The sequence below is a fragment of the Molossus molossus genome, unplaced genomic scaffold, assembly GCF_014108415.1.
Source record: "Molossus molossus isolate mMolMol1 unplaced genomic scaffold, mMolMol1.p scaffold_m16_p_1, whole genome shotgun sequence".
NCBI lineage: Eukaryota > Metazoa > Chordata > Mammalia > Chiroptera > Molossidae > Molossus > Molossus molossus.
In genome coordinates, this window is record NW_023425344.1 from 54,658,632 (window position 1) to 54,672,690 (window position 14,059).

At 38.7% G+C, this 14,059-nt stretch overlaps 1 protein-coding gene across 1 annotated transcript in view; it reads left to right on the forward strand.

Moving 5' to 3' along the window:
- Nucleotides 1-14,059, forward strand: part of BTC (betacellulin) — a 53,556-nt gene that overhangs the window by 18,197 nt on the left and 21,300 nt on the right. Inside the window, exon 2 of the mRNA XM_036274737.1 lies at nt 11,639-11,737. Within this exon, the coding sequence (XP_036130630.1) occupies nt 11,639-11,737 (99 nt within the window). The remainder of the gene's footprint in view (nt 1-11,638; nt 11,738-14,059) is intronic.

Here is a 14,059-nt window from a genome sequence, read left to right on the forward strand (position 1 = left end):
TGTTTTCATTGATTTTTTTTTTTTTTTTTTTTTTTTAGAGAGAAAAGAAGGGAGAGAGAGAGAGAGAGAAACATCAATGTGAGAGAGAAACATTTATCGGCTGCCTCCTGCATGCCCCCTACTAGGGATTAACCAGCAACCCGAGCATGTGCTCTGACTGGGATTCACTCACTCTACTGAGACACACTTGCTGGGCTGGGATTTTTTTTTTAATTTGAAGGTTTTGTTTGTATGTTTATAGATTAATTTATTAATTCTTTCAACAATGTTGAATATCTATTGTGTTTCTATACCAAAATTACAAAGATGTGTAATATACTACTCCTGTGCTTGAGAAGACTTAAATGATTATTTCTGGTTTGCTTTGAGTGTAAAAGGAGGTGGCCAAGTGTTGGGATAAACAATATGAAAAATCTAGAAATTTGGTGACCTAACTATGCTTTTTAAATTTTTTTTCAATCACTCCTTCTTTTCTTGTTGCAACAAAGAAAATGTACTAGTAGCAAAATTAAAAAGTGCAAATAAGAAAAATTAGGTAAGTCTTCTCTTCCAGTGTGAGCAATGCTCTATCTACTCATCCATCTTTTGGACCACCTCTCTATGTGGGTGTTTTTACACTTATCACACACACATGCAGAAAACACATAGATAACACTACATTTCTGTTCTATAGCCTCCTTATCTTACTTAGGAATATATTGAAATGTTCTATTAACATTTGAAAATTATTTTTTATGTCTGAATAGTATCATACTGCATTAAAATAGTCCCATATATTTAATAAATTCTCTCTTCGTTTTTAGGTAATTCCTATATTTTTTAATAACCCATGTTATACAGAGAATTTTTGTAGCTACATTTTTTTATGTATCTTGAATTAGTTTCTTAGGAAAAATTACTAGACAAAAATTACTGAAGTTAAGTATTTATGCGTTTTTTGAGTTTTTTGCTTTTAGCGTATACAATGCTAAATTGTCCTCTAAAATTGTGTATGAATTTACTCATTACCAGTGGATTTGAGTCTCCATTTCTCTTCACTCTTTTTGATGCTAGTTACCACCTTTCAAAAAATAAAAAAATATTTTCTAATTTGATAGATGGAAAGGAACCTCTCTTTCAAAAGACTTCTTTATGAAAACTTCAGTGGCCTTTGAACTTCCTAGATACTACTGTTCTCTGTTACAGTACTATCACTTGTACTATGGTTAATTTGTTGTCCAGTTACCTGCCTTAGTAGCTTTGGATCAGTTTGAGAATAGAACATGACCCATCTAGATGCTCATGGATGCTTGTTGAACTGAACTGAATCAGAGAACACATGTAGTTAAGCCATTGGCCAGATGTATAACTGTCAACATGACCAATAAGCAAGTTATTCTGTGACTGCCAGTTACAAAATAATGAGCCATTTCATTTAGAATTGATTATATACTAGCACTGTTAAATGCTTTGCATGCGTACCTGGTTGAATCCTCACAACAATATACTGAGGAAGAGAAAATGATCTTCACTTTGCCAAAGATAAAACTGAGAGTTTATGAAACTTATCAATGCATATGGCTGCAAAGTGGCAACAACAGGTCATGAACTCAGGACCACATAACTCCCAAGCCATCTTATTTCTCCTCCCTGTCCTCCCCTCTCCTCTCCAACTTCTTTTCTTAAATCATTATTTACTTTTCAATTTCAGTGGACATACAATATATTAGTTTCAGGTGTACACCCTATTGATTAGACATTCTATAACTTATTAAGCAATCACCCCATTATATCTAGTACCCCATCTGGCACCATACATAGTTATTAGAATATAACTGACTATATTCCCTATGCTGTAATTTACATTCCCATGATTTCTGTTACTACCAATTTGTACTTTTTTAAAAATTATTTATTTTTGTTACGAATGTTTCTCCTTTCCCCCCCAATGATTCCCCCCTTTCCCTCCCTCACCGCCCTGTCCCCAGCTTTGTTGTCCATTTCCATTGTTCATGCATACATGCATGTAAGTTCTGTGGTTTATCTCTCCCCCACCACCCCCTCTTCTAGGGATTGTCAGTGTGTACCCCACTTTCATGTCTCTGGGACTACCCCATTCCTCAGACTCTTATGTTCATTATATTCCACAAATAAGTGAGATCATATGATACTTGTCTTTCTCTGTTTGGCTTGTTTTGCATAGGGTAATACTTTCCAGGTCCCGCCATGTCGTCTCAAAGGATAAGAGATCTTTCTTTCTTACAGCTGCATAGTAATCCATTGTGTATATGTACCACTGCTTTTTTTATCCATTTGTCTACTGATGGACATTTGGAGCTGTTTCCAGATCTTAGCTATTGTAAATAGTGCTGCTATAAACATGGGGATAGATATATTCTTTCTGATTGGTGTTTCAGGCTTCTTAGGGTATATTCCTAGAAGTGAGATCACTGGGTCAAATGGAAGTTCAATTTTTTGAGGTAACACCATATTGTTTTCCATAGTGGCTGCACCAGTCTGCATTCCCACCAGCAGTGTACTAGAGTCCCCTTTTCTCCACACCCTCGCCAACACTTGTTGTTTGATGATTTGTTGATGGCAGCCATTCTGACAGGTGTGAGGTGATACCTCATTGTTCTTTTAATTTGCATCTCTCTGATGATTAGTGATGTTAAGCATTTCTTCATGTCTCTTGGCCATTTGTATGTCCTGTTTGGAGAGGTGTCTATTTAGTTCCTCTGCCCATTTTTCAATTGAGTTCTATGTCTTCCTTTTGTTGAGTTGTATGAGAACTCTATATATATTGGAAATTAACCCCTTATCTGATGTATCATTGGCAATTACACTCTTCCATAGAGTGGATTGCCTGTCCATTTTGATGATTGTATCTTTTGCTGTGCAAAAGCTTTTTAGTTTGATGTAGTCCCAAGTGTTCATTTTCTTCTTTGTTTCTGTTGCCTTAGGTGATGTATCAGTGAAAATTCTGCTGTATGATGTCCGAATTTTGTTGCCCACATTTTCCTTTAGGATTTTTATGGATTCATGAATCACACTTAAGTCTTTTATCCATTTTGAGTTTATTCTTGTGTAGGGTGTAAGTTGATGGTCTAGTTACATTTTCTTTGCATGTACCTGTCCAATTTTCCCAACACCATTTATCAAAGAGGTTGTCTTTACTCCACTGTATGCTTTTGCCCCCTCTGTCAAACGTTAATTGAGCATATTGCCTTGGGTCCATTTCTGGGTTCTCTATTCTGTTGCACTGGTCTATATGCCTGTTCTTGTGCCAGTACCAGGCTGTTTTGATTACAGTGGCTTTGTAGTATAACCTGAAATCTGGTAATGTGATCCCTCCAACTTTGGTCTTCTTTTTCAAGATTGCTATGGCTATTCAGAGTCTTTTTGGTTCCATATGAACTTTTAAAGTATTTGTTCTAGTTCTCTGAAGTATATCATTGTTATTTTGATGGGGATTGCATTGAATCTATAGATTGCTTTGGGTAGTATGGCATTTTAATGATGTTAATTCTCCCAATCCATGAACAACGTATGTCCTTCCACTTTTTTATATCTTCCTCTATTTTTTTTTTTTTAATGATCTGTAGTTTTTAGCAAATAAATCCTTTACTTCTTTGGTTAAATTTATTCCTAGGTATCTTAATTTTTTTGCCGTGATGCTAAATGGGATTGTTTTTTCAGTTTCTCTTTCTGTGAGTTCATAATTAGTGTATAAGAATGCTGTCAATTTCTTAACATTAATAGTGTATCCTACTACTTTGCCAAATTCATTTAAGTCTAGTAAATTTTTGATGGAGTCTTTTCAGTTTTCTACGTATAGTATTATGTCATCTGCAAATAATGACAGCTTCGCTTCCTCCTTTTCCATTTGGATCCCTTTTATTTTTTCTTCCTGTCTGATTGCTGTGGCTAAGACTTCCAATACTATGTTAAATAAGAGTGGTGAAAGTCAGCATTCCTGTCTTGTTTCTGTTCTTAAGGGAAATGCTTTTAATTTTTGCCCATTGAGTATGATGTTGGCTGTAGGTCTTTCATATTTGGCCTTTTTTATGTCAAGATATGGTCCCTCTATTCCCACATTGCTGGGCATTTTTATCAGAAATGGGTGCTATATTTTGTCAAATACTTTTTCAGCATCTATTGATATGATCATGTGGTTTTTATCTTTCATGTTGTGTATGTGGTGTATCACATTTATTGATTTGTGAATATTTTACCAGCCTTGCATCCCTGGGATAAATCCCACTTGGTCATGGTGAATAATATTTTTGATGTATTGCTGGATTTGATTTGCTAGTATTTTGTTCAGAATTTTGGCATCTATGATCATCAGGGATATTGGTCTGTAGTTTACTTTCTTTGTAGTGTCTTTCTCTGGTTTTGGAATTAGAATTATGCTGGCCTCGTAAAATGAGTTTGGAAGACTTCCTTCTTGAGTTTTTTGAAATAGTTTGAGGAGAATGGGTATTAGTTCTTCTTTGAATGTTTGGTAAAATTGCCCCATGAAGCCGTCCGGGCCTGGGCTTTTGTTTGCTGGGAGAGTCTTGATTACATCTTTAATTTTCTTAGTTGTTATTGGTCTGTTCAAGTTTTCTATCTCTTTCCAGTCCAGTTTTGGGAGACTATGTGTTTCAAGAAATTTGTCCATTTGGCTTAGATTGTCAAATTTGTTGTCATATAATTGTTCATTATATTTGTTAACAATCTTTTGTATTTCTGTGGTGTCAGTTATTTCTCCTCCTTCATTTCTGATTTTGTGTATTTGGGTTCTCTCTCGTTGTTTCTTAGTGAGTCTAACTCAGGGTCCATCAATCTTGTTTATCTTTTCAAAGAACCAACTCTTTGTTTCATTGATCCTTTGCATTGTTCTTTTGGTCTCCATGTCATTTATTTCTTCTCTGATCTTTACTATTTCTTTCCTTCTACTTCCTCTGGGGTTTTCTTTTTGTTTGCTTTCTAGTTCTCTAAGTTATGAGGTTAGATAGTCTGTTAGAAATTTTTCTTGTTCTTGAGGTAGGCCTGTAGTGCTATAAACTTCCCTCTGAGAACTGCTTTTGCTGCATCCCTTAGATTTTGTGTTGTATGTTCATTTTCATTGGTTTCCAGAAAGTTTTTAATTTCTTCCTTGATCCCTATGGTAACTCACTCATTGTTCAATAACATGCTATTCAGTCTCCATGTGTTCAAGTGTCCTTGCATGTTCTTGTTGCAATAGGTTTCTAGTTGCATGCCATGGTTATCTGAGAAGATGCTTGATATGATTTCAATCTTCTTGAACTTGTAGAGACTTAGTTTGTGTCCTATCATGTGGTCTATATTTGAGAATGTCCCAAGTGCTCTTAAGAAGATTGTGAATTCTGCAGTTTTGGGGTGTAATTTTCTGTAAATATCTATGAAATCCATTTGATCTAGTGCTTCATTTAGAGTCTGTGTTTCCTTGTTATTTTTTGTCTAGATGATGTATCCAGAGATGTCAGTGGGGTACTGAAGTCCCCTGCTATGATTGTATTGCTGTTGATTTCTCCTTTGAAGTCTTCGAAAAGATTTTTAATATATATTGGTGCTCCTTTATTGAGTGCATATATGTTTACCAAGGTTATATCTTCCTGTTGGATAGATCCTTTCAATATTATGTAGTGGCCTTCTTTGTCTCTAGTTATGGTCTTCATTTTGAAATCTACTTTATCAGATAAGAGTATTGCTACCCCAGCTTTTTTTTCCTTTCCATTTGCTTGGAAGATTTTTTTCAATCCCTTCACTTTTAACCTATGTGAGTCTTTTGTTGTGAGGTGGGTTTCTTGTAAGCAACATATATGTGAGTCATGCTTTCTTGTCCAGTCAGCTACTCCGTGTCTTTTTATTGGAGCATTCAAACCATTCACATTTAAGGTGATAATTGATATGTACTTATTTATTGCCATTTTTGTTTAGTGTGGTTATGTTTTTCTTCCTATTTCTTCCAGTAATTACAGCAGTCCTTTTAGCATATCTTGCAGTGCTGGTTTAGCATATATTCTCTTAGCCTTTTTTTTTTGTCTGAGAAACTCTTTATTTGACCTTCTAATTTGAATGAGAGCCTTGCTGGATAGAATTGTCTTGGATTCAGATCCTTGTTTTTCATGACCTTGATTACTTCATGCCATTCCCTTCTGACCTGTAGTGTTTCTGTTGAGAAGTCAGCTGAGAGCCTTATAAGATTTTCTTTGTAGGTAACCTGTTGCTTATCTCTTGCTGCCTTTAGGATTCTCTCTTTGTCTTTAATTTTTGGCATTTCAGTGACTATATGTCTTGGTGTGGGTCTGTTTGGGTTCTTCTTACTTGGGGCTCTCTGTGCTTCTTGAACTTAATTACTTATTCCTTCATCAAGTTAGGAAAGTTTTCTGTCACTATTTCTTCAAATATATTCTCTAACACTTGCCCATTTTCTCCTTCTTTGGGGAATCGTATGATGTGAATGTTATTACATTTCCAGTTGTCCCACAGTTCTCTTAAACTGTCTTTTTGTTTTTTAATTGTTTTTTCCTTTTGGTGTTCTGATTGGTTTATTTTTTTCTACCCTGTCTTCTAATTCACTGATCCCGTTCTCTGCTTTCTCTACTCTGCTGGTTAGTCCTTCCAACATGCTCTTAATATCTGCTATGTCATTCTTCATTTCCACTTGGTTGGTTTTCAATGTTTCTATATCTTTACTCATGGTGCTGATGTCCTTACTCATGCTGTTGAGATTCCTCAAGATCATGGCTCTGAACTCTACCTCTGATAATTTTCTCGCTGCATTTCATTGATCTCATCTTTGATAGAGTTCTCTTGTTCTTTCATTTAGAATTTGTTTCTTTGTTTCACCCTTTTGGCTATCTCAGTGGGTTTTGGAGCCTGTCTAATTTTCCCTGTGGGTGTTGGTGTTCTGCTGTTTGTAGCTCCCTCTACTGGGTTTAGATGAGCCTGGGTGGGCCCATGTTAAACACCACTGTCAAGTCTTACTTTCCTGGGTATATTTGCAAGCCCAGGAAAGGTTCTGTTGTCCTCCAGCTTTTTCCTGGTGGATAGTAGTCTCAGTTACTCAGTGCCTTAGAATGTAGCCCTGGTGTTCTGCATAAGAGGATTTCCAGAGGGTGGGATAAATGCTGGTTGTTAATGAGCCTCAATTTTTATTTCTTTGCCTCACCTGAGAAAGGCTGAATCTATGAGTGGGAAGCTGCTACTTTTCCCCACAGCTCAGGGAAGGAGCACACTGGCCACTGTCCTTTGTGGTCACAACTCAGCAAAATCTCTGAGTGCCCTCCAAATCCCAGGTGTCCCCACAGAGTTTCAGCCCAGACTGCCCTCCCTCTGCCGTAGCTCCCAGGTGAGTGGCTGTGGCTATTTTAGCGCTCTGTCCAGGCTCTCTGCACTGTGGAGCAGTCTTGGTCTTTATCCTTCAAGGGTGCTGCTCACAGCTAAATCTGCTACTGTCATGGTCCTGTCCTGCTGCTTTTCTGTTGCTTTTTTCCAAGGATTTGTCTTTATTTTAGTTATACTTCCTGTTTGGTCCTGGGAGATTGGCTGTGTAGCTTTATTCACTCCACCTCCATTTTACATCCTCTAAGCCTGTCTTGTGCACAGCTGGATCACACAGGCCTTTCTGGTGCCCCTGCACCCTGCAGGTCCCACGGGTAACTGGATTGCACAGTCCCTGCTGTGTCACACAAGCCTCTCTGGTGCTTCAGCACCCAGCAGGTCCCAAGGGTAACTAGATTGCACAGTCCCTGCTGGGTTGCACAGTCCTCTCTGGTGCTTTAGCACCCAGCAGGTCCTGCGGGTAATTGGATGGCACAGTCCCTGCTGGGTGGCACGGGCCTCTCTGGTGCTTCATCACCCCGCAGGTCTTGCGAGTAATTCCCAATATGTACTTCTTAATCCCTTCGCCTTTTTCAACCAACCAACCTATTACCCCTCTCATCCGGCAACTATCAAAATGTTTTCTATATCTATGACTTTTTTTCTGGTTTTTTTGTTCATTTATTTTGTTTTTTTATATTCAATTATTGATAGATATGTATTTGTTGTCATTTTATTGTTCTTTTTTTATGTTTTTCTTCTTTTCCTTAAAGATGACCCTTTAACATTTCATGCAATACTGGTTTGGTGGTAAAGAACTCTTTTAGCTTTTTCTTGTCTGGGAAGCTCTCTATATGTCCCAAACGATAGTTTTGCTGGGTAGTGTAATCTTGGTTGTAGTTCCTTGTTTTTTATCAGTTTAAATATTTTTGTCAATCCCTCTGGCCTGCAAAGTTTCTGTTAAGAAATCAGCTGACAGTTGTATGGGAGCTCCCTTGTAAGTAATTAACTGATTTCCTCTTGCTGTTTCTAAGATTCTTTGTCTTTAACCTTTTGCATTTTAATTATGATGTGTCCTGGTGTGGGCCTCTTAGGGTTCATCTTGTTTGGGACTCTGTGCTTCCTGCACTTGTATGTCTGTTTTTTACACTGGGATAGGGAAGTTTTCTATCATTATTTTATTAAATAAGTTTTCAATTTATTGCTGTATCTTCTCCTTCTTGCACCCCTAAGGTGTGAATGTTGGTACACTTGAAGTTGTCCCAGATGTTCAATACACTATCCTCATTTTTTTTGGATTCTTTTTTCTTTTTGCTGTTCTGCTTGGGTGTTTTATGCTTTCTTATATTCCAAATCACTGTTTTGGTTCTTGGCTTCATCTACTCTACTGTTGATTCCCTGTAAATTATTCTTCATTTCAGTTAGTGTATCCCTGATTTCTGACTGGTTTATTTTGTTTTTTGTTTGTTTGTTTGTTTTTTATGGTTTTTATGCCTTTTTATGTTTTTAAAGTTCTCTACTCTTCCCATAAGTTTACTGAGCATCCTTATAACCAATCTTTAAAACTCTGCATCTAGTAGATTGCTTGTTTCCATTTTGTTTAGTTCTTTTTCTGGAGTTTTGTTCTGTTCTTTCATTTGAGATATGTTCTTTTGTCTCCTCATTTTGGCAGGCTCCCTGTGTTTCTTTCTATGCATTAGGTACAGCTGCTATGCCTCCTGGACTTAGTAGAGTGGCCTAATGTAGTAGGTGTCCTGTAGAGTCCAGTGGCACAGCCTCCCTGTTTACCTGAGCTGAGCACACCAGGTGCGTCTCTCCATGTGGACTGTGTATATTCTCCTGTTGTATATTCTCCTGATTGCTGTTGGCACATCAATGAGAGGGATGTAACCCCCAGGGTGATTGGCTGGAAGGACCAGCTATGACCAGCATGGATAATCAACTATGCAGGGGCCTACCACATGGAATAGGACTTACTTCATCAGGGGTATGGTGCACATTGAGTCTGCCCCTTGAGTGTGTTCCTTGTGGAGGTGGTTGGGTGTTGCTTCAATGTGGTCTGAAGCTGTTCACTGGGTGTTCTGGCTCTGGGACCTTTCAGAAAGTGTAAGCCAAGGTCAGCCACAGCCTGTGTTCTGCCTGGGGCCACCGCCATGAGCTACAAAGCAATCAATGATGGCTGCGGTTTATGCTGGGCTTGGAGGTGCCCTGGGGAGGCCAAGCTGTGAACCAAGGCTGGCTGCCACTAGTGCCAGCCCTGTGGCCACTCGGCAAGAAGTATGGGGAATGCAGAGGCCAGATATGCTTGTTTGAAGGATTTTAAGAAAGTCTGATACATGAGCCAGGACAGGCTATTCATATGGAAGAGCTTGGGTGGGCCAATAGGTTTGTGGGGTGGGGTCTCAGAATCACCAGGGTAGGTGAACAGTAATAGTCAGATTAATGGAGACTCGGACATGGCTCCTGCCTCCTGGCTTTGTGGGGGAAGGACTCAGAAAGAAACAATGGTCTCTGCCAGCATTTCTGTCTGGAAAAAAGCTGTTCCTCCAACTCGCACCCTGGTGCCAGACTTTTCAGTTCTTCCCATATGTCCCTGATACCTTTTGAGCTGCTGCCATAGCACTAAAATACAGAAGTAGTATGTCCAAGTAAATTTGGGTGCAGGCCCTTTAAGAGGAACTACCTGGGATGCCAGGTGCCCTCAGTCTCTCTCAGCCACAATCCCACTGTTTTTTATGGCCATGAGTTATGGGGACTTCTCTTCCTGGCACTGGAACCCTGGGTTGGGGAGCCTGGTGTGAGGCTGAGACCCCTCACTAATCAGGGGAACCTCCACAGCTGAGATATCTCCCAGTTTTTATTTGCCACATGTGAGTATGTGACTAGCTCATTTTACATCTCTTCCCCTCCTACTACTCTTGATGTGGCCTCTTCTTTATATCTTTAGTTGTGGGACTTCCGTTCAGCTACATTTCAGGTGGTTCTGAATGATGGTTTCTCTGTAGTTTAGTTGTATTTTCGATGTGGTTGTGGGAGGATGTGAGCACTGTATTTTCCTACGCAGCCATCCATCTTGAACAGAAGCCCTCCAACTTCTTATTACAGACATTTTCAAATATATATAAAAGTAGAGAGAACAGCATAGTGAATCTTGATATACCTGCCACCCAGCTTCAACAATGATCAATTTGTGGCTAATCTTGTTCCATTTATAATGTTACCTCATTACCTTGCACCCCCTTTTCTTATTGGATTGTTTTAAAACAAATTTCAGATATATTACTTACATTAATAAATATTTAAATACAAATCTCTATGAGATATGAACTCTGTTATGTTAACGTAAGCCACAATATCAATGTCACACTTTAAACTATAATAATTCCTGCCCTGGCCAGTTTGGCTCAGCAGTTAGAGCATCAGACCTCAGACCAGAGAGACCTGGGTTCAGTTCCCACTAAGGGCATGTACTTCGGTTGTAGTTTGTCCTCAATCCTGGTTGGGGTCATGTGGGTGGCAGCCAGTCGATGTGTCTCTCTCACATTGATGTTTCTCTCTCTCTCCTCCCCCCTCTCTCCCTCCCGCTCTATCTGAAGATAAATCAGGTAAGGATAAAGAAAAAATAAATAAAATAAACGATAACAATTTCTTAATATATCTAATGCCCAGTTAGTGTCAAATTTTCCTGATTAACTCATAAGTAACTTTTTTACAGTTAGTTTTATAATCAGGCCCATGCAAAAACTACACATTGTTTTCTAAGCTCTTTCAACTACACACAGTGTTTCTCTCTACCCCTTACCTTTTCATGAGGCTTTTCTTTCTCAGAGACAGAGATAAGTAAGGGAGGTATCTGAAGTTTTAAAATAATTCCTATGAATTGACTATCTAGGTTGCATCTTTTCAGAAGGAAGGACTCTCAATAGTTAATACCTGAGAAACATGGGGACTGTGTGGAATGCAGAAAGTATGTTGCCATATGGGTTCATTATTCTTTCTCCCTGGATATTTAGTAATGTATTCATGTCATGGCTAAAAACTCTATTTTCTATTTGTATAACAATGTTCCATCTCAAGTTAGGGTCAAGTTTCCTCACTTAAGGTGTATAGTTATGCTGTCTTGAAAATTCTGTCTTCTGCATTGAGCTTTAAAAAGTGAGATATGCTGGCCCGTGTACACATCACCCACTGTGGCAGAATGAATTGGAAATGAAAGCCACAGGCTTGTTATTTTTATAAATGGGTCATGATTTTGATAGAGTATTTCACATTGAGGAAATATTCAAGTTTTCATGTTTGTTTTGGTTCTGTTTTGAACTTGAAGGTCTGGTGATCCTCCACTGTGTTGTGGCAGATGTGAATTCAACCAGAAGTCCTGCAAATGATGGCCATCTCTGTGGAGATGCCAGAGAAGACTGTACAGGTAATGCTTAACAAGAGGTGCATTTGTATTTTATCAGCTTCATCTTTAGTCTTGGAAAGTAGTTTCCCAGAGTTTAATTTTTTATAATGTAGTAACCATAAAAATAGGTAGTTTTTTTAGCCCATACTAATTTCCAAGTACTGTGCTAAATACTTTACATACAGTAATTCAATTACTCCTTCAAAGGCCTTATGAGATGGATAATATTAAGTAACTTGCCAAAGTTTACACAGCTGGTTAAGAGCAAATCTGGAATTCACACTCAGGTCTTTCTGATTTGAGTGCTTCTATTCTTTTTTTTTTTTTTTTAATACTCACCCAAGGATGTTTATTGAATTTTAGAGAGAGAGGAGGGTGAGAGAGAGAGAAAGAAAATGAGAGAGAGAAGAAATTAGAGAGAGAGACATCAATCAGTTTCCTCCCCCAAGTACCCTGACAGAGGGTGAACCCAACAACCTAGGTCTGTGCCCTGACCGGAAATCAAACTGACAACCTTTTAATGCATGGGACAATGCTCCAACCAACTGAGTGACCTGGCAGGGCTAGTGCTTTTATTCTTAATCATAACACTACTTTAGTGTCCACAGATGTGTGCTCCAGACTCTAACACTGTTTTAGACTACATTCATAGAAAGTTAGCATATTCCATTCAAATTATTAGTTTTTCTGTTCCACAATGTAAAAGATGGGAAGAAAGCAATAATTTTTACATATTTTACCTTTGAGATGCTTGAGTAACTATTCTCAAAATTATTAGTCTAAGGTAGGGGTCAAGCCTGTAAAAGATCAGATAATTCTTAGGCTTTGTGGGCTATGAGTCTCTGTTGCAACTGCTTAACTCTGCTCTTTTACTGTGAAAGCATAGACACTATGCAAATGAGTGACTTTGGATGAGAGAAACAGGCTGTGTGTCAGATTTGGTCCTTGGGCCGTAGCTTGCTGACCCTTGGTCTAAGGTTCTGTCTGTCCTTTATAGATTGTATGGTTTGTTCTACACAAGTTGTTTTTAATTTAAAACAAAACATGGGCCAATTCCAAATGTAGGGTGGAGTGGAAAAGAGCCTCCTGTATTCCCTGGAAACTTTTTCAAGCTAGGAGTGTGGGACTTGGTGGTAGGTGCTCCTTTCCTAACACCCTCAGGAAGTTGTAACTGAGCCAAGAACATGCTGAGCAGGTTATCCTGATGTGAGTAATCAATTCCAGCCCTATCTTCTTCTTTCTTCCCTCACACTAGCGGACGGTTTGAAGAGTGCCCACAGACTGTAGAATCCACTGGTATCTTAGGTCATGCTTGTGTGGGTCTTGTCACCCACATATGGAGAAGAACAAGGCCAGCTTTTATGTGTTTGTGTGCCTTTCTTCATTCAGGTTTCAAATGGTAAATGATGGCATTTTCACATTTGTTTTGGGAAATTATTCCATAATTTGATGATTGATAGTGTTAAGTAATCTGCCTCATCATATTCTAAATGTGTTTTCTAATATTTATATTTTAGTAAGAACATCTATCTTTTAACCAATTTTTAAATGTACAATACAGTATTTTTAACTATATGCATACTATTGCAGAGCAGATCTCTAGAAATTATTTTATCTTGTATAGCGGAAATTTTATACCCATTCAGCAAAAATTTCTTATTTCCCCTCCCCCCAAGCTCCTGGCAACCACCATCCTGCCCTCTGCTTCTGTGAATTTGGTTATTTAGATACCATATAGAAGTGGAATTGTTATTGGTGGACGTGAAGTGTCCTCTTCCCCACAGGATGCTGGGAGTTGGGTCCTTACTATATCTGGAGAAAAAGAATTTTCTGAAACTCGCATAGGAAGATTGTGATTTTTATTTGTGTGGAATTATGTCTTTGAGTTCCCAAAGTCCCATTTCCTTTAATCCAGTCCTGGGAGATGTACAGCTGGGGATTCTGTAGAGCTAGAAGCAAAGCCATGCTAGAATTGGGTCTGGTACAACATCAGGTTGTTGCAGTCCGTTAGTCCATTCTGTGGGGCCCACAAAGCTGTAAGCTATGTAGATGAATGCAAGAGAGCCAAGAGAACACACTCCATGCAACAAGAGCCCCAAGAGTCTAAAAGAACATAAGAGAGTGAACTCTTTTGTTTAGGGGATTAAATATCCCAAATCTCCCAGTGCTTTCAGTGGCCGTGCCTGCTCTGGCCAATGATCTGTTCCCAGGCAAGTACCTTCCCTATTTCACCCAGATATTACTGGGTATGTATCTGCTCTCCCCTCTCCAGTTTCTTCCCCCAGCAATCTTCAGAGAATAGACCAGTGGCTTCTTGGAGAGTGTTAAACTGCAGCTTCCTGG